The sequence below is a fragment of the Salmo salar genome, chromosome 04 (genome assembly GCF_965601325.2).
Source record: "Salmo salar chromosome 04, fSalSal1, whole genome shotgun sequence".
Taxonomy (NCBI): Eukaryota; Metazoa; Chordata; class Actinopteri; order Salmoniformes; family Salmonidae; genus Salmo; species Salmo salar.
Window position 1 is genome coordinate 43669430 of NC_138294.1, and position 26294 is coordinate 43695723.

The window sequence follows — 26294 nt, forward strand, 5'->3', positions numbered from 1 at the left end:
AAATGCTTGTAATTATACTTCAGTATTCCATAGTAACATCTGACAAAAATATCTAAAGACACTGAAACAGCAAACTTTGTGAAAATTGATATTTGTGTCATTCTCAAAACTTTTGGCCACGACTGTACAGTGTATTGCATTGCAGTGAATGAGTGGGTGGATTAAGGAGTCACCAGCACTCTGTATTAAACCAGTTGCCCAGCACAAGGGACCATTTAACATTTTGCAGATTGAGTCAACCAATAACATGTAGTTGTATTTTATTAAAAGTGTGTTTCTTTGAATATAGCCTACACCATGACTTTCAACGTACGAGCATTTATGTAAACTTTCAAAATAAATGGTATAAATAATACAATATTACAAACAAATACATCAAACTATCAAAGGTGGTTGTAATGCTGTGAAAAAGTTGTATTGCCCTAGAGTGCATTTCCCCCGATATTCCCAGTTTAGCATTTCTTTGCCAACCGACTCTGATTTTGAAAAATGAAATCCAAGATCTTGCTGCCATTAATATCCTGCTGCTCGGAGAACGATGATGTATTTCAGAGCACAACGAGGGGCGTATCTTCATCACTGCTATAAAGCTGACGTCTCTCAATTTACATTTTTGTCATTAAGCAGACGCTCTTATCCAGAGCAATGAAGGTTAACATCGACAGATGGCACATCGACCGATTTTTTCACCCTGTCGGCGCGGGGATTTGAACCAGCAACCATTCAGTTACTGGCCCAACTGTTTAACCGCCAGGCTGCCTGCCAGCCATATGGTCATAGTTTCCAAATGAAGCCATTATCGTTGCCTTATACCACATGTACACCGTGGATTCTCTTTCATAAATCATAATATATATTTTCCATGCACGTAGTTTTGCTACATCTATTTAATAACCTTAATAATCACCCAGTCAATCAACAAATCAATCAATTAACGTATCAATCACCACAAGGGTTCTCCCAAGTGTAAACTCTCCCCAGGGTTTACTACCCCGTTGGGCATGTGCGTGCGAGGGTTTACTACCCCGTTGGGCATGTGCGTGCGAGGGTTTACTACCCCGTTGGGCATGTGCGTGCAAGTGTCCGTGCGTGCGATATGTTTTTATGAAATTGAAAGAAAAAAAACTTTAAACACAACAATAACCGAACTGGTGGACAATGACATTTTTTTGACAGGGCTTTGTTTCAGTGAAAAACACCAAATGCGGATTATTTTCTTCATTCAGGAGCAACAACAATACCTTATTATTTACATAAATGCCATGGCACTGCTAGGCTGCCGTTCACTGAGCATAACAAGGCTGTAGGCAATAGCTGCCATTTGTATTTCGGTTTTTGCCTCTGATGGTTTGTTGCTGAGGAAGTGCAGACATTTGGACAGGAATCAACATTAGTCGAAAGACAGCGCGAGTCGAGGCAGACGTTGCTGAGATGGAGGCAATTGGTGTCTCCTACTCGAACCCGTTGGAGGACTACGAGTTGATTCACCGAATCGGGAGTGGTACATACGGAGATGTATTTAAGGTATTTTAAATTCGCCACGCTCTATTCTTTCTTACTTTAGTGAAACTTAGGTCTCCTTCGTAGGCTTCTGGATATGCATCAATCCCCCTGAATTGTGATTGTTTTGCATATGACTGTATTACCTGAGCAGACACATACCTGTTTGAATAGATGGTAATTTATAGCATTAGTTGTATGTTGACTGCGTCAACGTTAAACAGAATGTGATGGTTTTCTTAAAAAAAATGCTAGAAATTGTTTTGTGATTAAAACCCTTTCTTTTTTTTCTGATATAATGTTGCCAGAAAAGTGATATTTCGCCATCCTTAGTATCATCAATGTGTGCATGGAGGCATGCTACATGGTCTCTCTCCATAACTGTAATGGATGTTGGGTTGTCATGAACACAGAGCTAAACATCAGAATGGCTCTAGTCTCCCTAGGGCTAGGCAGACTTGTTGCCTCCCACTGGATTTTTGCCTAGGATCGGGTTTACGAGACTAACAAGGCTCAGGGAAATGCTGATTAAGCTTTTACTTTAAGTATACAGTGCATTCAGAAAGTATTAATTCTGACCCATTCACGTTTTTCACATGTTGTAACGTTTACAGCCTTATTCTAAAATGTATGTATTTAAAAAATCCTCAATCTACACACACAGCCCCATAATGACAAAGCAAAATAGGCTTTTAGAAATTTTAACTAATACCTTTACATAAGTATTCAAACCCTTTGCTATGAGACTCGAAATTGATCTCAGGTGCATCCTATTTCCATTGATAATCCTTGAGATATTTCTACAACTTGGAGTCCACTTGTGGTAAATTCAATTGATTGGACATGATTTGGAAAGGCACACACATGTCTATATAAGGTCCCACAGTTGACAGAGGATGTCCGAGCAAAAACCAAGCCATGATGTCGAAGGAATTGTCCGTAGACCACCGAGACAGGATTGTGTCGCGGCACAGATCTGGGGAAGGGTACAAAAAAGTCGGTAGCGTTGAAAGTCCCCAAGAACACAGTGGCCTCCATTCTTAAGTGGAAGAAGTTTGGAATCACTCTTTCTAGAGCTGGCAAACTGAGCAATCAGGTAGAGAAGGGCCTTGGTCAGGGATGTGACCAAGAACCCGATGGTCACTCTGACAGAGTTCCAGAGTTCCTCTGTGGAGATGGGAAAACCTTCCAGAAGGACAACCATCTCTGCAGTACTCCACCAATCAGGCCTTTATGGTAGAGTGGCCAGATGGAAGCCACTCCTCAGTAAAAGGCACATGACAGCCTGCTTGGAGTTTGCCAAAGGCACCTAAAGGACTCTGACCATGAGAAACAAGATTCTCAGGTCTGATGAAACCAAGATTGAACTGTTTGGCCTGAATGTCAGGCATCATGTCTGGAAGAAACCTGGCACCATCCCAACGATGAAGCATGGTGGTGGCAGCATCATGCTGTGGGGATGTTTTTCAGCAGCAGGGACTGGGATCGAGGGAAAGATGAACGGAGCAAAGTATAGAGAGATCCTTGATGAAAACCTGCTCCAGTGCGCTCAGGACCTCAGACTGGGGTGACGGTTTACCTTCCAACAGGACAACGACCCTAGCACACAGCCAAGACAACGCAGGAGTGACTTCGGGACAAGTCTCTGAATGTCCTTGAGGGGCCCAGCCAGCGCCCGGACTTGAACCTGATCTAACATCTCTGGAGAGACCTGAAAATAGCTGTGCAGGGACGCTCCCCATCCAACCTGACAGAGATTGAGAGGATCTGCAGAGAAGAATGAGAGAAACTTCCCAAATACAGGTGTGCCAAGCTTGTAGCGTCATACCAAAGAAGATTTGAGGCTGTAATCGCTGCCAAAGGTGCTTCAACAGAGTACTAAGTAAAGGGTCTGCATCCTTATGTAATGTGATATTTCATATACAGTTGAAGTCAGAAGTTTACATACACCATAGCAAAATACATTTAAACTGTTTTTCACAATTCCTGACATTTAATCCTAGTAAAATGTCCTTGTCTGAGGTCAGTTAGGATCACCACTTTTGTTTTAAGAATGTGAAATGTGAGAATAATAGTAGAGAGAATTACTTATTTCAACTTTTCTTTCTTTCATCACATTCCCAGTGGGTCAGAAGTTTACATACACTAAGTTGACTGTGCCTTTAAACAGCTTGGAAAATTCCAGAAAATGATGTCATGGCTTATAAGATTCTGATAGGCTAATTGACATCATTTGAGTCAATTGGATGTGTACCTGTGGATGTATTTCAAGGCCTACCTTCAAACTCAGTGCCTCTTTGCTTGACATCATGGGAAAATGTAAACAAATCAGCCAAGACCTCAGAAATTTTTTTTTTAGACCTCCACAAGTCTGGTTCATCCTTGGGAGTAATTTCCAAATGCTTGAAGGTACCACGTTCATCTGTACAAACAATAGTACGCAAGTATAAACACCATGGGACCACGCAGCCATCATACCACTCAGGAAGGAGACGCGTTCTGTCTCCTAGAGATGAACGTACTTTGGTGCGAAAGGTGCAAATCAATCCCAGAACAACAGCAAAGGACCTTGTGAAGATGCTGGAGGAAACAGGTACAAAAGTATTTATATCCACAATAAAACAAGTCCTAAATCAACATAACCTGAAAGGCCGCTCAGCAAGGAAGAAGCCACTGCTCCAAAACCGCCATAAAAATCCAGACTACGGTTTGCAACTGCACGTGGGGACAAAGATCGTACTTTTTGGAGAAATGTCCTCTGGTCTGACAAACAAAAATAGAACTGTTGGGCCAAAATGACCATCGTTATGTTTGGAGGAAAAAGGGGGATGCTTGCAAGTCGAACACCATCCCAATCGTGAAGCACGGGTGTGGCAGCATCATGTTGTGGGGTTGCTTTGCTGCAGGAGGGACTGGTGCACTTCACAAAATAGATGGCATCATGAGGACGGAAAATGATGTGGATATTTTGAAGCAACATCTCAAGACATCAGTCAGGAAGTTACAGCTTGGTCGCAAATAGGTCTTCCGAATGGACAATGACCCCAAGCATACTTCCAAAGTTGTGGCAAAATGGCTTAAGGACAACAAAGTCAAGGTATTGGAGTGGCCTTCACAAAGCCCTGACCTCAATCCTATAGAAAATGTGTGGGCAGAACTGAAAAGGCGTGTGCGAGCAAGGAGGCCTACAAACCTGACTCAGTTACACCAGCTCTGTCATGAGGAATGGGCCGAAATTCACCCGACTTATTGTGGGAAGCTTGTGAAAGGCTCCCCAAAACGTTTGACCCATGTTAAACAATTTAAAGGCAATGCTACTAAATACTATTTGAGTGTATGTGAACTTCTGACCCACTGGAAGAAAAGGGTGCCACTGAAAGGAGTGATTACTGGGGTAGCCATAAATGTAAAAGTTAACCAGCTGAAGGGGAAGATTGCCGGTGTTTGTGATGTTTGTTGCGACGCAGACAGGGTGGCTTGAGTGTTGAAACAGAAGTTGTCTGTTCTTTTGAGTTTTGGTGTTGTCTTTGCCCGACAAAGTGAGGTTATATATAAGTTTCCTGTATGAGCTTTTATGCCGAATACATATTACGTTGTTACAGGTGTCAAGCTTATGGGCATGTGGCAGCAGTGTGTAGGGGGAAGGTTCCTAGGTGTGCAGAAGGGCATGAAACAAAGGAATGTGTAGCATTGGGGAAAGTAGTGGTGTTAATTGTAGGGGTGCCCATGGGGCTGGGGATCAGAAATGTCCCGTGTGAGAGAGAGGCAGGTTCAGGTTCCCAGGGTTAGAGTAGTGCAGAAGTTGTCGTATGCTGAGGCAGTGAAGAAAGTAGAGGAAGATGGGTCAGTGGGGAGGGATCCTAAGAGGAGTGGTGTGAGTAGTAGATCTGTACCAGTACAGAGGGATAAATAAACAAGTGATATGTTTCAGTAAGATTGGATTTTTGGCATTTATAGTAATGGTTTATCAACTGTACTGAAGGGATGGAACGTAAGACGCAGACAATTGATGTTGTGGTGGCAGCTGCAGAGAGGTGTTTGGGTGTGCGAGACTTGATGTCAGAGTTACAGGGTGTGTTAAATGGTGGTGTCTCATCTTTTCAGGATGTTGGCCTGAGGTAGGACTAAACAGATATAAGTAGGGTGGTGTTATTTTTTTTTATGTATTTGGCTAAGTTGTATGTAAACTACCGACTTCAAGTGTGTGTGTCATGCACAAAGTAGATGTCTTAACTGACTTGCCAAAACTATAGTTTGTTAACAAGAAATTTGTGGAGTGGTTGAAAAATGAGTTTTAATGACTCCAACCTAAGTGTATGTAAACGTCCGACTTCAACTGTATACAGTACCTGCCAAAAGTTTGGACACACCTACTCCTTCAAGGGTTTTTCTTTATTTTTACTGTTTTCTACATTGTAGAATAATAGTGAAGACATCAGAACTATGAAATAACACATACGGAATCATGTAGTAACCACAAACTGTTAAACTAATCAAGCAATTATTCAAAGTAGCCACCTTTTGCCTCGATGACAGCTTTGCACACTCTTGGCATTGTCTCAACCGGCTTCACCTGGAATGCATTTCCAACAGTCTTAAAGGAGTTTCCACATATGCTGAGCACTTGTTGGCTGCTTTTCCTTCACTCTGCGGTCCAATGAATCCTAAACCATCTCAATTGGGTTGAGGTTGGGTGATTGTGGAGGCCAGGTCATCTGATGCAGCACTCCATCATTCTCCTTCTTGGTCAAATAGCCCTTACACAGCCTGGAGGTGTGTTTTGTCCTGTTGAAAAACAAATGGATAGTCCCATTAAGTGCAAACCAGATGGGATGGCGTGGCGTATCGCTGCAGAATGCTGTGGAAGCCATGCTGGTTAAGTGTGCCTTGAATTCTAAATAATTCACCAACAGTGTCACCAGCAAAGCACCCCCACACTATAACACCTTCTCCTCTATGCTTCACGGTGGGAACCACACATGTGGAGATCATCCATTCAACTACTCTGCGTCTCACAAAGACACGGCGGTTGGAACCAAAAATCGCAAATTTGGACTCATCAGACCAAAGGACAGATTTCCACTTGTCTAATGTCCATTGCTTGTGTTGCTTGGCCCAAGCAAGTCTCTTCTTCTTATTGGTGTCCTTTAGTAGTGGTTTCTTTGCAGCAATCGACCATGAAGGCCTGATTCACGCAGTCTCCTCTGAACAGTTGATGTGTCTGTTACTTGAACTCCGTGAATCATTTATTTGGGCTGTTATCTTATGTGCAGTTAACTCGAATGAACTTATCCTCTGCAGCAGAGGTAATTCTGGTTCTTCCTTTCCTGTGGCGGTCCTCATGACTGCCACAGGAAGAACATTTCAACGTTTTAGAAATGTTCCAGATTGACTGACCTTCAAATAATGATGGACTGTTGTTTCTCTTTGCTTATTTGTGCTGTTCTTGCCATAATATGGCCTTAGCCCTATTTGGTAAAAGACCATCTGTATACCACCACTACCTTGTCACAACACAACTGATTGGCTCAAATTACCTTTTAACAAGGCACACCTGTTAATTGAAATACATTCCAGGTGACTACCTCATGAAGCTGGTTGAAAGAATGCCAAGAGTGTTTAAAGCTGTCATCAAGGCAAAGGGTGGCTACTTTTAAAGAATCTAAAATATATATTTTTGGTTACTACATGGTTCCATATGTGTTATTTCATAGTTGTGATGTCTTCAATATTATTCTACAATGTAAAAAATTAAGAGAAACCCTTGAATGAGTAGGTGTGTGTACATGCATGCACACACTACCGTTCAAAAGTTTGGGGTCACTTGAAAATGATTTTTTTTGTCCATTTTAAAATAACATCAACTGGATCAGAAGTACAGTGTAGACATTGTTAATGTTGTAAATAACTATTGTAGCTGGAAACAGCAACTTTTTTTATGGAATATCTACATAGGCATACGGAGGCCCATTATCAGCAACCGTCATTCCTTTGTTCCAATGGCACGTTGTGTTAGCTAATCCAAGTTTATTTTAAAAGGCTAATTGATCATTAGAGAACCCTTTTGCAATTATGAAAACTGTTGTTCTGATTAAAGATGCAATAAAACTGGCCTTCTTTAGACTAGTTGAGTATCTGGGGCATCAGCATTTGTGGGTTTGATTACAGGCTCAAAATGGCCAGAAACAAAGAACCTTCTTCTGAAACTCGTCAGTCTATTCTTGTTCTGAGAAATGAAGGCTATTCCATGCAAGAAATTGGCAAGAAACTGAAGATCTTGTACAACGCTGTGTACTACTCCCTTCACAGAACAGCCAGAATAGAAAGAGGAGTGGGAGGCCCCGGTGCACAACTGAGCAAGAGGACAAGTACATTAGAGTGTCTAGTTTGAGAAACAGACTCCTCACTGGTCCTCAACTGGCAGCTTCATTAAATAGTACCTGCAAAAGACCAGTCTCAACGTCAACAGTGAAAAGGCGACTCCAGAATGCTTGCCTTCTAGGAAGAATTCCTCTGTCCAGTGTCTGTTCTTTTGCCCATCTTAATCTTTTAAATCGCCTCTTCACTGTTGACGTTGAGACTGGTGTATGGCGGGCCATTTTGAACCTGTAATCAAACCCACAAATACTGATTCACCAGATACTCTAGAGGGACAGTTTAAAAAAATAAATAAATAAATAAATTTAAAAAAAACTTATTGCTGCTTCAGTCAGACAACAGTTTTCAGCTGTGCTAACATAATTGCATAAGGGTTTTCTAATGATCAATTAGCCTTTTTAAAATGATAAACTTGGATTAGCTAACACAACGTGCCATTGGAACACAGGATTGATTGTTGCTAATAATGGGCCTCTGTAGACTATAGATATTCCATAAAAAATCTGCAATTTCCAGCTACAATACTCATTTACAACATTAGCAATGTCTACACTGTATTTATGATTAATTTGATGTTATTTTAATGGACAAAAAAAATAGCTTTTCTTTCAAAAACAAGGGCATTTCTAAGTAACCCCAAACTTTTGAACTGTGTGTGTATGTATGTATGTATGTATATATATATATATATATATATATATATATATATATATATTATATATATATATATATATATTCCATAAATCAGTTTTTCTTTTATTATGGGGTATTGTGTGTAAGGGGGGGGGGGGGGTCTGAAAAAGTCAAGGGGTCTGAATATTTTCCAAATGCACTGTATATGATCGTGTGTGTTTATTTTTTTTATTTTTTTACATTATTTTTAAAGCTCCAGCACACCAAATAAAGTTAATGAGTTTTTTTCTGTTCTATACTGCATTGAGTTTGTGGCTATGTGAGATGGCGCCTTGGTAGTAGCAGTTGGTAACAGGAAACCAAAAATTTGTTGAGAAAGGAAGTTATGTCAAAACCGTGAGAAACTTACTGTACACACCCAGGCCAGAACCCTGACCTAAACTCTGATATTTGTCATGGCCAGCAAATATAGTCTATCATTTTCACTGTGGCATACCCAAGAAACCCTTGTAAAGTATGGGAAAGATTTCTGTAAAAAAAATATATAAAAATCATCATAAAATAATAGATGGATTAGTTGCCTTAGTCATGTCTTGAGAGTGATCTTGAGCTGAGATTAGCAATAATAGTTTCATTTAGTCGAGGATGTAAAAGTTCTGCTGCATAATATACATTACTTTTACGTGACTTTCATCACAGGAAGTCTTTGTTTCTGTAGTAAAAAACAGGAAGTGAGCACCGCTCCATATCAGATGTGGTTTTTTTGGGGTTTTTTTCAAGGGTAGCTGACAAGGGCCTCAGTTCCCACATGTCCTTTCACTGCTTTGCTTGGTAACATAATCACTGGGTCTGTATGATCTGTAGACATGCAGTAAGGGTGTACTTCCCCTTATCACCCATGTTTTATCAGTGGAAAACAAAGTGTGAGCACAAGGCCCTCAAATAGGATACTTAATCGGCTGAGGTGTAATCATTATCCCACAAAGTTGCGTAACGCAACGAAAATTAGAGTTTCTATCTGACAAATTCAGCTAGTTCCCTCGCAGTTTTGTTCAGTTTGTTTCCGTTTGGTTCAAAGTGACTAAAACCCTGGTTTAAATCTATCTAGAAGTACTTTCAACTTGATGTGTGGTCGGCTATTATTCGTTTTCCCATTGTATAACTGAGTCCGTGGCCCTCATGACTTGAACGGTCATGCCAGTACCCATAACATTCACAGCAAAAAAAATGAAATCGCAATGTCAAATGATCAGGAAAACATTCAACTTTCTTGTACTCTCTCTTCTCTATAGGCCCGAGACATCAAGACGTCTGTGGTATCTGCAATCAAAGTTGTAAAACTAGATCCTGGTAGGCTATTTATCCCAAAGTACGGTTGTGTTTTTTTTTATCTTCATCACATTGTCACAGTATTCCTGAATATAAATCAGTTTGCCCCTCTCTCTTTTCAGGTGACGATATCTCATCTATCCAACAGGAGATCACCATGATTAAAGAATGCACTCACAAGAACATCGTGGCCTATTTCGGCAGCTACTTCAGGTTTGTTCTGCGATCAAACGTTAAAACGTGATATGAAACTCAGAGCTATTCCTTTAACGGTGCGCCTCTTCCTTTTGGTAGAAATAACAAGCTGTGGATCTGCATGGAGTACTGTGGAGGAGGTTCCCTGCAGGACATTTATCATGGTACAGTTGGGGGAACATCATCCCCCTAACACCCACCCTGATAGATAATGTATATGAATGGCATCATCCAGTGTTTCAAGTAAAGATTCAACCAGTTACTGTGTCCCTCATATTCTCTTTTTTTTGAATGACACACTTAATTGTTACGTTTCCATAGCTACTGGCCCCCTGAATGAGAGGCAGATTGCATATGTGTGCAGGGAAACACTACAGGTAAGAATGAAATTATATGCAGCGTTATTCATTGGATAAAGCGTTTAACAGTTTTCTATTGTGAAACTTTCCGTTTGGATGTAACATTTATTTACATTGTAAATTCGTAAACGTCATGTTTGACTGTTGCCCTGAGATGCCACTGTCGTTGGATTTTCTGTGTTTGCAGGGACTGCGTCACTTACATGAGACTGGGAAAATGCATAGAGACATAAAGGTAATGTATAGAATCCTGTTGGATATAAAACATGTAAACAATTCGCTCTACCACTCATCTGAATTGAATCATTTGGTCTGGCGCTTTGGAACTACTTAGAGAAACGTAGTTTTGCAAATGTATGTGTCTCTGTGTATTTGGAGCTTGAGACTGTCCTCATGGGAGAGTGTGAGATGGTGCACTCATTGTGTCAATGTGGGTCCTTCACAGGGAGCCAATGTTCTTCTAACATCGCAAGGAGATGTCAAACTGGGTCAGTGACTGTCCTCCATCCTCAGACTGTCACTCACTTTCACATATCCTCTCTGCCTCTCCTGTGGACAGTTGTGGAAAAAGTACTCATGTGTCATATTTGAGTAAAAGTAAAGATACCTTAATAGAAAATGACTCAAGTAAAAATCATCCAGAAAAATACAACTTGAGTACAAGTATTTGGTTTTAAATATACTTAAGTATCAAAAGTAAATCTAATTGCTAAAACTCCTAATATTAAGCAAACAAGGCGGCACCATTTTCTTGTAATTTTTAAAATGTATTTACGGATAGCCAGGGGCAGGCACACTCTTACACTCAGACATAATTTACAAATGCAGCATTTGTGTTTAGTGAGTCTGTCAGATCAGAGGCAATAGGGATGACCAGGGATGTTCTCTTGATAAGTGTATGAATTGGACCATCTTCCTGTCCTGCTAAGCATTCAAAATGTAACGAGTACTTTTGGGTGTCAGGGAAAATATATGGCATAAAAAGTACATTATTTTCTTCAGGAATGTAGTAAAGTAAAAATTGTCAAAAATAGTAAAGTACAGATACCCCAAAGAACTACTTAACTAGTACTTTAAAGTATTTTTACTTTACACCACTGCCTTTGGACACACCAAGTACCTGATTTTATATATATTTTTTGATTTACTCAAATATTTGTCTCCACCTCTCACACCATCGTTTCCCTCCAGCGGATTTTGGCGTTGCAGCTGAGATCAATGCCTCAGTTGCCAAGAGGAAGTCCTTCATAGGCACGCCTTACTGGTGAGTGATCTAAGTCCATCCATGGCACCAAAACAAGGTCCATTATCATGGTTTACCACAGTTATCCACGGGCAGCGTTGCTCTTCTAGGATGGCACCCGAGGTGGCAGCAGTGGAGAAGAAAGGCGGGTACAACCAGCTATGTGACATCTGGGCAGTGGGCATCACCGCTATTGAGCTGGCAGAGCTTCAGCCTCCAATGTTTGACCTGCACCCAATGAGGTGAGGGCACATTTGCTGGGATGTCACCTCTCATAATTATAATTATACAGATTCTGTCATAACAATGTTGTAAGTTAAATCTAGTTCTTGTATCCACTCATATTAACAGATCAGATTTGGATAATGATCACTGCAGCATGTTGCACAACAAATTATTGTTATGAGATTTTGTTTTATTTATTTATTTTTCCCCCCCAGGGCCTTGATGGTGATGTCAAAGGGCAGCTTCCAGCCTCCCAAACTGAAGGACAAGTCCAAATGGTAGAAGTTAGTTTACAATTAAAAAGTAATATAAGATACATAACTAGTAATGAATATGAACGAGTATGAGAGGCTAAAATGATAACGCGTTAAACCCAAACTGCTTCTCCAGTAGATTATCTGGCTCATCCTTTGTTCAGAAATTGCCTTTTTGCCTTTATCCAGATTACAAGTTCTCCTTGTCGGTTAATTGAAAATGAAACCTTGTTCAAAGTATCGCCTTTTGTTTTTCAAACACGCCATACAAAGCTGGTTACAATTTAAATATCATCCTCCTGAAAGCCAGAACAACAAATATTATAGTTAAACTCAAATATACTGATTGATACTAAAAAAAACGAGTTGCTGAGGGGTGCGTTTTAAATGCTCAAGATCCGAAAACACCATATCATGTATACTGGATATGTCTGAGTACCATTTAATGTGTATATCAAAATGTATTTCTGACATGTAATTCTGTGTATAAGGGTATGTCAAATGTAGGAATAATGTATATGTAACAAAATACTAAAACAAAGCACATGTTGTCCTCTGAAGGGAAGGGCCAATAAAATGATAATAAATACAAATGAATAATATAAATGTCACTGTGTGTCTAGGAGCCCATTAGCCCCTGTGGTAATAACCAGTGGTCTCTCTCCTGTTTTAGGTCCGTTGACTTTCACAGCTTTGTGAAAGTATCCCTCACCAAGAACCCTCGCAAAAGGCCCACTGCAGAGAAGTTGTTACAGGTACTACCTCAGAGTTCCATCCTTTTGAGGAGAACAAGAAGATGGCATCAAAGTTAATAAAAACCTGTCGACTTTACAGTGCCTTTGGAAAGTATTCAGACTCCTTGACTTTTTCCACATTTTTGTTAGGTTACAGCCTTATTCTAAAATTGATTAAATAGTTTTTTTCCCCCTCATCAATCTACACAAAATACCCCATAATGACGAAGCAAAAACATATATATATTTTTTTAAACATTTTTGCTAATTTATGAAAAAAAAAAAAAACAGAAATGTCACATTTACGTAAGTATTTAGACCTTTTAGTCAGTACTTTGTTGAAGCACCTTTGGCAGCGATTACAGCCTCAAGTCTTTTTGGGTATGACGCTACAAGCTTGGCACACCTGTATTTGGGGAGTTTCTTCCATTCTTCTCTGCAGATCCTCTCAATCTCTGTCAGGTTGGATAGGGAGCGTCGCTGCACAGCTATTTTCAGGTCTCTCCAGAGATGTTAGATCGGGTTCAAGTCCGGCTCTGGCTGGGCCACTCAAGGAAATTCAGAGACTTGTCCTGAAGCCACTTCTGCGTTGTCTTGGCTGTATGCTTAGGGTCGTTGTCCTGTTCAAAGTGAACCTTCGCGCCAGTCTGAGGTCCTGAGTGCTCTGGAGCAGGTTTTCATCAAGGATCTCTCTGTACTTTGCTCCGTTAATCTTTGCCTCGATCCTGACTAGTCTCCCAGTCCCTGCCACTGAAAAATATTCCCTCATGATGCTGCCACCACCATGCTTGCCATTCAGGCCAAAGAGTTCAATCTTGGTTTCTTCAGACCAGAGAATCTTGTTTCTCATGGTCTGAGAGTCTTTAGGTGCCTTTTGGCAAACTCCAAGTGGGCTGTCATGTGCCTTTTGACTGAGGAGTGGCTTCCGTCTGGTCACTACCATAAAGGCCTGACTGGTGGAGTGCTGCAGAGATGGAAGAAACTTCCATAAGGACAACCATCTCCACAGAGGAGCTCTGTCAGAGTGACCATCGGGTTCTTGGTCACCTCCCTGACCAAGACCCTTCTCCCCCGATTGTTCTGTTTGGCTGGGCGGCCAGCTCTAGGAAGAGTCTAGGTGGTTCCAAACTGTTTCCATTTAAGAATGATGGAGGCCACTGTGTTCTTGGGGACCTTCAATGCTATAGACATTTTTTGGTACCCTTCCCCATGTCTGTGCCTCGACACAATCCTGTCTTGGAGCTCTACGGACAATTCCTTCAACCTCATGGCTTGGTTTTTGCTCTGACATGAACTGTCAACTATGGAACCTTTTATATAGACGTGTGTGCCTTTCCAAATCATGTCCAGTCAATTGAATTTACGACAGGTGGACTCCAATCAAGTTGTAGAAATATCTCAAGGATGATCAATGGAAACAGGATGCTTCTGAGCTCAATTTAAAGTCTCATAGCAAAGGGTCTGAATACTGACGTAAATGTTGCATTTTTAGTACATTTGCAAAACATTTTGCTTTGTCATTATGGGGTATTGTGTGTAGAGAGCTGAATTAAAATGCATTTTAGAATAAGGCTGTAACAAAATGTGGAGAAAGTAAAGGTGTCTGATTACTTTCCAAAGGCACTGTATGTCCCTAGTGCAGAAACTATACGTAGTTTCTAAACATAGTCCTTTAGGTGACCGACACTCCCCACATGACCCGTTTTCTTCTCAGCACCCCTTTGTGAGTCAGCGGCTGACCAGGACCCTGGCCATTGAACTGCTGGACATGGCCAATAACCCTGTTCTGCAAACTTCACACACAATGGATGAGAGTGATCTTGAGGTGAGCTCTCCTCTCCTGTCCTAAGATGTATGCTTGGGCACAACACTGTACTATGTGGATTAGTACTACTAAGATAAATACGTCACTAATGACCTGTATACTACTGTGTATGTGTGGGTTTGCAGACATGCAGTGCATTCCCTGATAAGATCCAGTCCTTAGGGAAACCCCTGTCGGTCCAGAGGACTCAGTCTGAGGAGCAGTGTGAGTAACTCTCAGATCCTAGCATCCACAGCTTCTCAAAGACTCTGGAATTACTGATGAGTCATTGTTATGGCCGACGTAGCATTACCGCATGCAGGGGCAAGCAGCCAAGGTCGGGAGGACACAAGGGGATTGTCACTGGCACCGAGACTGAGCATCCACTCAAATAAAATGAGAGTAGTTTTAGAACAAGTGTGTTTTTGTTTACTGGTATCTCATATAATTTTCATAACAAAAAATGATGATGATATTGAGGAGGATTTTCTAGTACAGTATTCAATATTTTAAAGGTGTTATTCTGTATTATATGTACAGTACCAGTAAAAAGTTTGGACACCAACTCATTCAAGGGTTTTTCTTTATTTTTACTATTTTCAACATTGTAAAAAAATAGTGAAGATTTCAACACTATGAAATAACACATACGGAATCATGTAGTAACCAAAAAAGTGTTAAACAAATCAAAATATATTTTAGATTATTCAAAGTATCCACCCTTTGCCTTGATGACCTCTTTGCACCCTCTCGGTATTCTCTCAACCAGCTTCACTTGGAACGCTTTTCCAACAGTCTTGAAGGAATTCCCACATATGCTGAGTACTTGTTGGCTGCTTTTCCTTCACTCTGCAGCCGACTCATCCCAAACCATCTCAATTGGGTTGAGGTCGGGTGATTGTGGAGGCCAGGTCATCTGATGCAGCACTCCATCACTCTCCTTCTTGGTCAAATAGCCCTTTCACAGCCTGGAGGTGTGTTGGGTCATTGTCCTGTTGAGAAACAATGATGTATCGCTGCAGAATGCTGTGGTAGCCATGCTGGTTGTGTGTGTTCCTTGAATTCTAAATAAGTACCATCACACCACCTCCTCCATGCTTCACGGTGGGAACCACACATGCAGAGATCATCCGTTCACCTACTCTGCGTCACACAAAGATACTGTGGTTGGAACCAAAAATCTCAAATTTGGACTCCTCAGACCAAAGGACAGATTTCCACCGGCCTAATGCCCATTGCTCATGTTTCTTGGCCCAAGCAAGTCTCTTATTGGTGACCTTTAGTAGTGGTTTCTTTGCAGAAGTTTCACCATGAAAGCCTGATTCATGCAGTCTCCTCTGAACAGTTGATGTTGAGATGTGTTTGTCTGCTTGACCTCTGCAGCCCAAATAAATACTTCAATCTGAGGCTGGTAACTGAAGTGAACTTATCCTCTGCAGCAGAGGTAACTCTGGGTCTTCCTTTCCTGTGGTGGTCCTCATGAGAGCCAGTTTCATCATAGCGCTTGATGGTTTTTACAACTGCACTTGAAGAAGCTTTCAAAGTTCTTGAAATGTTCCACATTGACTAACCTTCATGTCGTCAAGTAATGATGGACTGTCGTTTCTCTCCGGTTATTTGAGCTGTTCTTGCCATAATGTGGACTTGGTTCTTACCAAATAGGTCTATCTTCTGTATACCACCCCTACCTTGACACAACACAACTGATTGGCTAAACGCATTAAGAAGGAAAGAAATTCCACATATTAACTTGTAACAAGGCACACCTGTTAATTGAAATGCATTCCAGGTGACTACCTCATGGAGCTGGTTGAGAGAATGCCAAGAGCGTGCAAAGCTGTCATCAAGGCAAAAGGGTGGCTACTTTGAAGAATCTCAAACTATAAAATATATTTTGAATTTATTGAATGCTTTTTTTTGGTTTCTACATGGTTCCATATGTGTTATTTCATAGTGTTGATGTCTTCACTATTATTCTACAATGTTGAAAATAGTTTTTTTTAAATAAAGAGAAACCCTTGAATGAGTAGATGTGTCCACATTTTTGACTGGTACTGTATATGTGGGGATTGTGACTCTTTTTTTTCCCCCCCAGTTGATCTGCTAAAATTTGGCCCTCCCATGAGGAAGGAGACTGACCCCTCTTCTGACCTGGTGAGTAGCCTATCATCTGTGTCTAACCTCTGTTTTATATGAACGTCATGTTCAACATAGAAAAACAATACATTGATTTGTCAAATTGTCAGTACATAAATATATTTTCCCCAACAGGGATCATATGACGAATGGAGCGTTACAGGAGATGAAAAGAACTCCTCGTAAGCTATCGTTTATTTTACTTCCTATGACAAATCGGCCGTAATAAATTACAAATGAAGTCAGTAATAACTTCGTCTACATTTGAGGTGCAGGAGTCTACTGGAGTGTGTTGAGGAAGCATTGCTTGAAAGGTGAGGCTATAAAACCATCTATATACATCTCTTTATAGCACTTACCTGCATTACCAATAACACACCAAAGGCAAAAGGGAACAAAATATAATTCCCATTACACACAAACAAACAAACAAACATACCAAGTAAGCTGAATGCAAAGGAATTCAAAACAATTCTGCACATCTGGAATTCAAAACAATACTACACATCCAAATCACTACACATGTTTAATTCCTATAACATGGTCTGTTTGATATCCATTGCAGGAGGTTAACCGTCAAGACAGCGCCCTCTGCTGAGGTGAGAGGGAACTACAGACTCTATTATCTTATCCTCTCAGGCACTCCCCACTGTTTCTTTGGAACCGCACCAGCGTCTGTGTTCATCTGTTGCAGCACTCTCCTGAAGATGATGATGATGATGATGATATGGATAAATGTGGCACAGTGAAGAGGAGTGGGGTCCTCAGTCCTGCCCCAAGGCATACCATCCCCCTGTCCACTGACACTACTAGCCCCATAGAATGCACTGGCAATTGTGACTCCACCCCTCCCACTGTCACACCTCCATTCACAGACCCCACCCTGGCTGACCCTTCTCTCTTCAACTGCTCCTCTCCCTCTGAAGGTGAAGCATCCACTCACACGCAACACATCCTGTACACACAGAAACACTAACTAAAACAATCTATGAAGTCATTGTGTAAAGGTAATGACATCAACTACTAATTATGTCAATCTGCATGACCAATTTAGAAAAGGCTCAAATCCATCATCCTGAGACACTATACTGCACTGATGGGTCTGGACAGAGGCCGGGAAAGACGGCCGCCAAGGCCCAGCAGCCCCCACTGTCTCCAGAATGGAGCACCCTCAGGAGGAAAACTGAGGATTCGGTGAGTCACCATCAGACAAGTTACTGACACACCTCTTAAATACATCGCTTGTGCAAAAATGATGACTGATAATTCTGTGGAATTTGTTTTTCTTCAGAGAGGTGATTGCCATGGACTTCCACCCACACCCAAAGTCCATGTAAGTGAAGTTGTCTGGAGATATAGCTACCAATAAGAAAATAACGCATTGAAATGATACATATTGAACCACACAATCTCTTCTAGATGGGGGCCTGTTTTTCCAAGGTGTTTAATGGCTGTCCATTAAATATCCACTGTGCTGTCACATGGGTCCTGCCAAAGACTAAAGGTAAGCGCTGGCTATAAAGGATAACAATCAGTCAATAGAGCTTCTGTCAAACCAGTCATAGCTTGGGGAGAATATCTGACTATCCTCCCTCAGATCAACACCTCATCCTGGGGACAGAGGAGGGCATCTACACCCTGAACCTCAACGAGCTCCATGAGGACACAATGGAGAAGGTACCATCACGTTAACACCAATTGTACAAAAATGTAAAACAAATGTAAAAAAATAAAGTTTTTCTACCAGTCTGTTTTTTAAAAAGCTTTTCTGTGTTTTTCAGTTATTACCCCAGAGGTGCAGCTGGTTGTATGTCATGAACAATGTGCTAATGTCTATCTCAGGTAGGGCCCTCAGTGTCCCTCACGCCAGCAGCAATGACAACACACCCTAATACAGTGTGTTCTATCTAGACGTGCGTTTACTGTCTTTGTGCTCCACAGGGAAATCATCGCAGCTGTGCTCCCAGAGGCTGACCACCCTGTTTGATCAGCGCAGACACCTGCCGAAGAGGCAGGGCCACCTGTCCATCAACACCCACCGCCTCACAGAGAGGATCAACTCAAGGTAGGGACACCCCACCCCTGGGCAGAGAGAGGCCGTAGTGAAAATACCCAAGAATTGTTGCTTTTCACTGATATTAGCATAAGAGGAAGGGAAATCATCCTGGAAATTGTACATAAAAAAGGTAATGTTAATGTGTTCTCTTTGTAGAAAGTTTTCTGTGTCTGGAAAGATACCAGACACCAAAGGCTGTCGACGCTGCAGCGTTGGTAAGGAACATGTTATTTTAGTCAAAAATGGAGTGTACTGTCTTTATGACTGAGATGACATCTCTATCTTCTGCCTTATCTATTCTTCTCAGTGCGTAACCCGTACACTGACAGCACATTTTTGTGTGCTGCTGTACCAACTGGCCTTGTCCTACTGCTGTGGTACGAGCCCCTTCAGAAGTTCATGCAACTCAAGGTGTGTATTCCCAATGCATCTCTATACAATGTTAGCATTGTGTTTTTTTTAAATAGAAAAGCATCACAAAGCATTCTTTCGTTCCGCTTTCTCCTCTCCCTCTCAGCATATCGCTGTGAGTCTCCCAGAAAACCTCCCCATCTTTGAACTGCTTGTCCTGGAGAAAGAGGAGTTGCCACAGGTGTGTGTGGGTGTGAGCGGGTTACAGACCCCTGTCAAGACCTGTGAGCAGGTCCACTTTGACATCATCCACCTGAATGACACACCCAGAGCCCAGACAGGTACCTCCATCGATATTCTATCTAGTTTAATCTAGACCAGTAGTCACCAACCTTTTCTGAGTCAAGATCACTTTCACAGTCAAAAGCAAGCAGAGATCTACCGCTCAGAATTAGTTTATTAAACATGACTTAAATGTTTTTATTAGGTTAATGTAAAAAAAAAAAGAAAATGATGTAGGAATCAGTGGTTGTTGGTGCCGTTTTAAGATGAGGGGGATAATTATTTTTTTTATCAGCATATTGGATGACTGTCATTCATATTCCATCCACCCAGCTCAATGTAACATCGATAGGTTTGGGCTATTACATGATAGTCTAATTTTCCCTGTACCCATCATGAGGTTGCTACAACCTAGCCTACGAACGAAAGTTTACAACGTAGCGAATTTTGAGTAATCAAGGTGACAGACAGTGACACATTCAATACCGCCTTGCACACTCTTGCCTGCATGTAGCTGATCTAGGAGGTAATCATTAGTGCAACAGTTGCAAATGTGAATTTCTATTGGACAAATTCAGATATTTATCACCATTCCGTTTGCTTCCATTTTAAGAAACGCTCTTTCAACAATCGGCGGAATGGATAGTATTGGTATTTTATTAGAATCCCTATAAGCTGTTGTGAAATCAAATCACATTTTATTCGTCACATGCAGATGTTATTGCGGGTGTACCAAAATGCTTGTGTTTCTAGCTCCATCAGTGCAACAATGTCTCTAACAATGCACAAAAACCTAAAAGTAAAAGAATGGAATTAAGGAGTGTGTGTGTGTGTGTGTGTGTATATAAATATTAGGATGAGCAATGTGGGAGTGGCATAGACTAAAATACAGTAGAATAGAATACAGTATGAGTAAAGCAAAAATATGTAAGCATCATTAAAGTGACCTAGTGTTCCAATATTAAAGTGGCCAGTGATTTCATGTCTATGTATATAGGGCAGAAGCCTCAAAGGTGCAGGGTTACGTAACCGGGTGGAAGTCGCCTAGTGATGGCTATTTAGCAGTCTGATGGCCTTGAGATAATCTGTTTTTCAGTATCTTGGTCCCAGCTTTGCTGCACCTGTACTGACCTCACCTTCTGGATGATAATGGGGTGAACAGGCAGTGGCCCTGGTGGTTGTTGTCCTTGATTATCTTTTTGACCTTCCTGTGACATCTGGTGCTGTAGGTGTCCTGGAGGGCAGGCAGTGTGCCCCCGGTAATGCGTTGGGCAGACTGCACCACCCTCTGGAGAGCCCTGCGGCGCAGTTGCCGTACCAGGCGGTGATACAGCCCAACAGGATGCTCTTAATTGTACATCTGTAGAAGTTTGTGAGGGTTTTAGGTGCCAAGCCAAATTTCTCCTGAGGTTGAAGAGGCACTGTTGCGCCTTCTTCGCCACACTGTCTGTGTGGACCATTTCAGATTGTCAATGATGTGTACGCTGAGGAACTTGAAGCTTTCCACCTGCTCCACTGCGGTCCCGTCAATGTGGATAGGGGCGTGCTCCCTCTGCTGTTTCCTGAAGTCCACAATCAGCTCCTTTGTTTTGTCGACATTGAGTGAGAGGTTATTTTTCTGGCACCAGACTCCCAGGGCCCTCACCTCCTCCCTGTAGGCTGTCTCGTCATTATTGGTAATCAGGCCTACTACTGTTGTCGTCTGCAAAGTTGATGATTGAGTTGGAGGCGTGCATGGCCACGCAGTCATGGGTGAACAGGGAGTACAGGCGGGGGCTGAGCACGCACCCTTGTGGGGCCCCAGTGTTGTGGATCAGCGAAGTGGAGGTGTTTCCTACCTTCACCACCTGGGGGCGGCCTGTCAGGAATTCCCGGACCCAGTTGCACAGAGTGGAGTTCACACCCAGGGCCCCGAGCTTAATGATGAGCTTGAAGGGTACTATGGTGTTGAATGCTAAGCTATAGTCAATGAACAGCATTCTTACATAGGTATTCCTCTTGTCCAGATGGGATAGGGCAGTGTACAGTGCGATGGCTTCGTCTGTGGATCTATTGGAGCGGTAAGCAAATTGAAGTTGGTCTAGGGTGTCAGGTAAGGTAGAGGTGATATGATCCTTAACTAGCCTGTCAAAGCACTTCATGATGACAGAAGGTGAGTGTTACAGGGCGTTAGTCATTTAGTTCAGTTACCTTTGCTTTCTTGGGTACACAATCAATGGTGGACATCTTGAAGCAAGTGGGGACAGCAGACTGGGTTAGGGAGAGATTGAATATGTCCGTAAACACACCAGCCAGCTGGTCTGAGGACGCGGCTAGGGACGCCGTCTGTGTGGTTTTCCCTTTGTAGTCCGTGATTGTCTGTAGACCCTGCCCCATACGTCTCGTGTCTGAGCCGTTGAATTGCGACTCCACTGTCTCTATACTGACGTTTTACCTGTTTGATTGCCTTACGGAGGGAAAACTACACTGTTTTATATTAGGCTATATTCCCAGTCACCTTGCCATGGTTTTAATAGTCACAGTGGGTACAACATCTCCTATACACTTCGTGATGAACTCAGTCACCGTATTCGGCGATGTTATTCTCAGAGGCTACACGGAACATATCCTAGTCCGCATGACCAAAACAATCTTGAAGCAGCAGCTACTCTTCCTGGGGTCCACACAACATGAAACATTACATAATATAGAACATTAATAGACAAACAGCTCAAGGACAGAATCCACTCCTGATCACACGCAAACACAGTTCACTTTCATAGCAGCCTCATGAAAACAGCGTGATCACTTTGCTCGTTGTATATGTAATTCCTTCTCGCTAATATCTATGCCTTCTCCTCCTCTTACCTTTTTTCTTCGCTTGTGGACTTCTAGCTAACATAGCATCCCTATCCGTTTGAGCTGGGTGTTTGAGTAGACTAAACTAGTTAGCTGTATTCTCTAGCAAAGTGCAAGTTTTAAAAAAATACAACCGACTATAGCTAGCTCTCTCTCTCGCTTCGCCTTAATTTTGGAAGAAATAACTTTTTTCAAAACTGTTCAACTATTGTATTTCTCTCTTTGAGTCAACTACTCACCACGTTGTATGCAGTGCTAGCTAGCTGTAGCTTCTGCATTCAGTACTAGATTAATTATCTAATATTTTGATTAGGTGGACAACATGTCAGTTCATGCTGCAAGAGCTCTGATGGGTTGGGGGACGTCCTCCGGAAGTTGTCATAATAACTGTGTAAGTCTATAGAAGGGGGTGAGAACCATGAGCCTCCTAGGTTTTGTATTGATGTCAATGTACCCAGAGGAGGACAGAAGCTAGCAGTCCTCCGGCTACACCATGGTGCTACCCTACAGACTTCTGCTGAGGCTACTGTAGACCTTCATTATAAAACAATGTTTTAATCAATTATTTGGTGATGTGAATATAATTAGTATAGTTTTATCTAAAAAGGATAACTCCACTGGAAGGAATGAGTTTTGTGTAGTAGGCCTAATACATTATCACAGCTTATTGGCTATATACCTGGCCTGCCAATATTCTTCTCAGACAATATTGTATTTAAAAAAAACTTGAGCTTTGATAACAAAATAGATCAGTTGATGTAGCACTTGCGAGGCACAGCTGAGCATAAATTGAAATAATTCGCAAATTAACTTTTTATTTTTATTTTACTGGACTGATGGTACCTGCATCTCATGGTCATGGTGCTTTCAAGACAATTGGGAACTCTGGAGTGAAAAAAAAGAGGTCAAATCGTGACGTCGGTGATCTTCAGTTCAGAATTGGAATTCTGAGTTGGATGACTGGTTAAAAAGAAATTATGTCCCAGTCTGATCCCAGTTGTCTTGAACGCTCAGATGTTGTAGATGGCTCAAAATGGGACCATTTTGCTTACCCGGTGCACAGGGCTTCTGAACCAAGTGCACCCAACAACAGCAAAAGCCTTTATCGTTGGCTTTTCTACAAAAATGTTTGGTGATCGACTAGGAATCGCGATCGACAGGTTGATGACCACTGATCTAGACAAACAGACGAGCAGTGTGCAAGCTGTGATGTTATTGTTTATGTAACGTTTTCACAGGTAGTCAATCTCTGAAGGTGATGCAGGTAACTCAGCTGGACAGAGACACAGTACTGATCACTCTGGAGAGTGAGTTCCTTTCTTTCAATGCTCTGCTTTCAGTATAATTTCATCAGGAACATTCTATGTGCTAGTGTTCTATTTAGAGTGGTAAGAACCCTTGAATGAAGAAGAGAAAAAAAAGCAAGATTGAATTGTGACTATTTTCCCATTTGACCTTTGCAGACACTGTGAAAATTGTGAATCTGAATGGAAATCCAAGCAAAGGGAGGACCTCAAAGTTGACCTTTGACTTTTCCATTGAGACTCTTGGTAAGGGAATGGATGAGTGCTGCATTATAATCATTTAGCTTTGTGTCTTTGGATTGGAGGCGACTAAATTGTTCTTTGCAGTATGTTTGCAGGATAGTGTTCTGGCCTTCTGGAAGCATGGGCTTAAAGGTAGAAGCTTGAATAGTGATGAGGTAATGCAGAACAAAACACCAGTCCAGCTTTTCTGTATTGTCAGACTGTATTGTCAACTCACCTATTGACAGTAAAATAACATTGAGACGTTTTACATTTTTCATAGGTTACACAAGAGATCACGGATGAAAGTCGAATATTCAAAGTCTTGGGAACCTCAAGGCATGTCTCTTAACTATGGGAGTTTGATAGCAAAACATTTGTCAAATGACTGAAGCAAAATAAAAAATTTGCATTAACATATGCTTTTATTCTTCAGGGACATTATCTTGCAGAGTACTCTCACGGACAATCCATCTGCCTTAAGCAACTTGTACATCCTGACGGGGCATGAGAGTAGCTACTGAGGAAATCCGAGAATGGAGGACATTCTGTCTCGAGGAAGTACACAGCAGTCTCCTACTACTCCTAAAAGGACAAGCACAAAGTCAATAAGGATGGAGCAAGGATGCCTACAATGGCGATTGGTTGGCCAAAGAGACACAGCTGGGACTGTCTGAGCTTTGATTGGAGTGGGCTTTCCTCACGGCTTCTTCGCATCCAACCGCCAAATGGACCTGTGACAATCAGTGGTTCAAAACAATACCAGTGGCCTGGTCTACATAAAGATCTTGGCATTGCAGTCAGATTTAAAACCACACTTGTCATAACTCTCCTGTGACGATCTGAAGGATCAGGTTACAGTGGGTCTGCTCTACAGCGTGCCCCCTCTCGTAGAGGGGGAGAGCGGGAAGTCGGCTGTTTTTATAACGGTCATAAAATACGCTGCCTCTATGCTCTGTAGTGTTCGATTTTGGAATGTAAACTGTGGAACACAGAGACCCTTGGACATCAAAAGTTTGAATAATTAAACAATATTTCTATTTTTGAGAATGTGGGAGTGGTCCGTGGACACTTAAGGGACAGTCATGACGAGTGTGTTTCATTTGGTGATCTCCTGAAGAACAGGAAACCCTCTACTGTGTCTTTGGTTGTGTACACTTCTTAATTATGGAGTTTACATATAAATATTGTGAAATGTTTGTGATTAAACATGAAACTATTTGTGAAAAGATGTGATGTTAACCCATATTTTCTCATTTAGAAGGTTTTCATATAAAGTTAACCAAATCAGTGGCCACGCCCAAATGAGCGTAGACATTACGTCGGCGTCACGGACCGCCCTTTTCTCAGACGTGTATAAAACCCACTCCTGACTAAATTTACATTAGACTAGAAAACATGGAGCTGACGCTACATGTTGAAATGGTTAATAACTACAACTCTATAGGCTCAGGACACCAGACAGCGTGTAGTGTTGGCTACACGGCTGGAAATTGTTAATCTCTGAGACTATCAATCACTACAGAATAAGAGCAAATCCTAGACGTAGAATTACTAGTCTACAGCTGTAAATTACGTAAATCTAGTACGAGAATAACGACAACCGCGGAAGCATCTATTCTATGCAACGGCCATCTGTACGCCTGACGTATCCATTACAAAAGACACTATCCAGAGCCGCTGAGAAGGCTACAACCGCGGAAGACATTGTGACTTCTGTGGACGTTAACCAGAGACTCTCTGATGAACTGACTCTCCAGCAGATGGACCGGCGATTCCAACAGAAGGCGACAACGACATACGGGCGTAAATATATACATTGCAATTATTTTCCAATGAGCGGCCATTCATGGGCGTAGGATTAGCATTTCAATTAATAGAATTATCAACTGGGTAGTAAATCCATTTTGTCTTTCCCGCGCTTTCTGTCCCCACCCCTTTCCATTGTCTACCAAGCCTCACAGAATGGTTTAGCCCACTAGGGACTTTTCAATGCGTTGTGTTAGTAACCAATAACTATATTGTTTATGTATTTCTGTGATTTGTGTAGTTAGTAAATAAATAATTAAGCCAATTTTGTATATCGCTGATTCATTATGGAGGCTAGGGTTCGTGCAGATATCCAAGGGTTTGCGATGTTCAGTAATGAGAACTGATGAGGTAATAAAATTCATTAATACAAGACTGTACTCTAAGTTAAGACAATATCTGAAGAGTTTTTTTATATTCGGGAATTAAAACTCTATAAACAACATATTCCCGTGGTGCCCTGACTTCCTAGGTAATTGAAGTTACTTGATTGTGTAATTTAATTACGCGATTAAACTAAAGAGAATTGATTTGATAAGATAGTCTTCACATTTAATTACATTTTAGTCATTTAGCAGACGCTCTTATCCAGAGCGACTTATAGTAGTGAATGCATACATTTCATACATTTTTTTTTTCTCC

The 26294-nt window shown here is 41.6% G+C and overlaps 1 protein-coding gene across 1 annotated transcript; it reads left to right on the forward strand.

Moving 5' to 3' along the window:
- Positions 1–1247: 1247 nt before the first annotated feature.
- On the forward strand, positions 1248–25917 carry LOC106602940 (mitogen-activated protein kinase kinase kinase kinase 2). Its single transcript, XM_014195965.3, has 32 exons — positions 1248–1524; positions 9804–9861; positions 9963–10053; positions 10135–10199; positions 10357–10412; positions 10582–10629; positions 10840–10882; positions 11586–11658; positions 11748–11879; positions 12078–12140; positions 12790–12871; positions 14565–14675; positions 14801–14879; positions 16750–16808; positions 16926–16972; positions 17066–17104; positions 17356–17389; positions 17485–17716; positions 17845–17984; positions 18082–18123; positions 18210–18294; positions 18388–18467; positions 18572–18632; positions 18732–18855; positions 19003–19061; positions 19154–19257; positions 19364–19538; positions 23556–23624; positions 23781–23867; positions 23949–24019; positions 24127–24182; positions 24280–25917. The coding sequence occupies exons 1-32, from the start codon at positions 1432–1434 to the stop codon at positions 24365–24367; spliced, it is 2646 nt and encodes an 881-aa protein (XP_014051440.2). The 5' UTR covers positions 1248–1431; the 3' UTR covers positions 24368–25917.
- Positions 25918–26294: the final 377 nt, after the last annotated feature.

What these genes read in the sequence shown, in the direction of transcription:
- LOC106602940 (XM_014195965.3), top strand. Translation starts at nt 1,432, where the DNA reads ATGGAGGCAATTGGTGTCTCCTACTCGAACCCGTTGGAGGACTACGAG. An exon ending in AGACAGCGCCCTCTGCTGAG is followed by an intron (nt 17,390 to 17,484) that starts GTGAGAGGGAAC and finishes CATCTGTTGCAG; the next exon opens with CACTCTCCTGAAGATGATGA. An exon ending in CTTTTCCATTGAGACTCTTG is followed by an intron (nt 23,868 to 23,948) that starts GTAAGGGAATGG and finishes TGTTCTTTGCAG; the next exon opens with TATGTTTGCAGGATAGTGTT.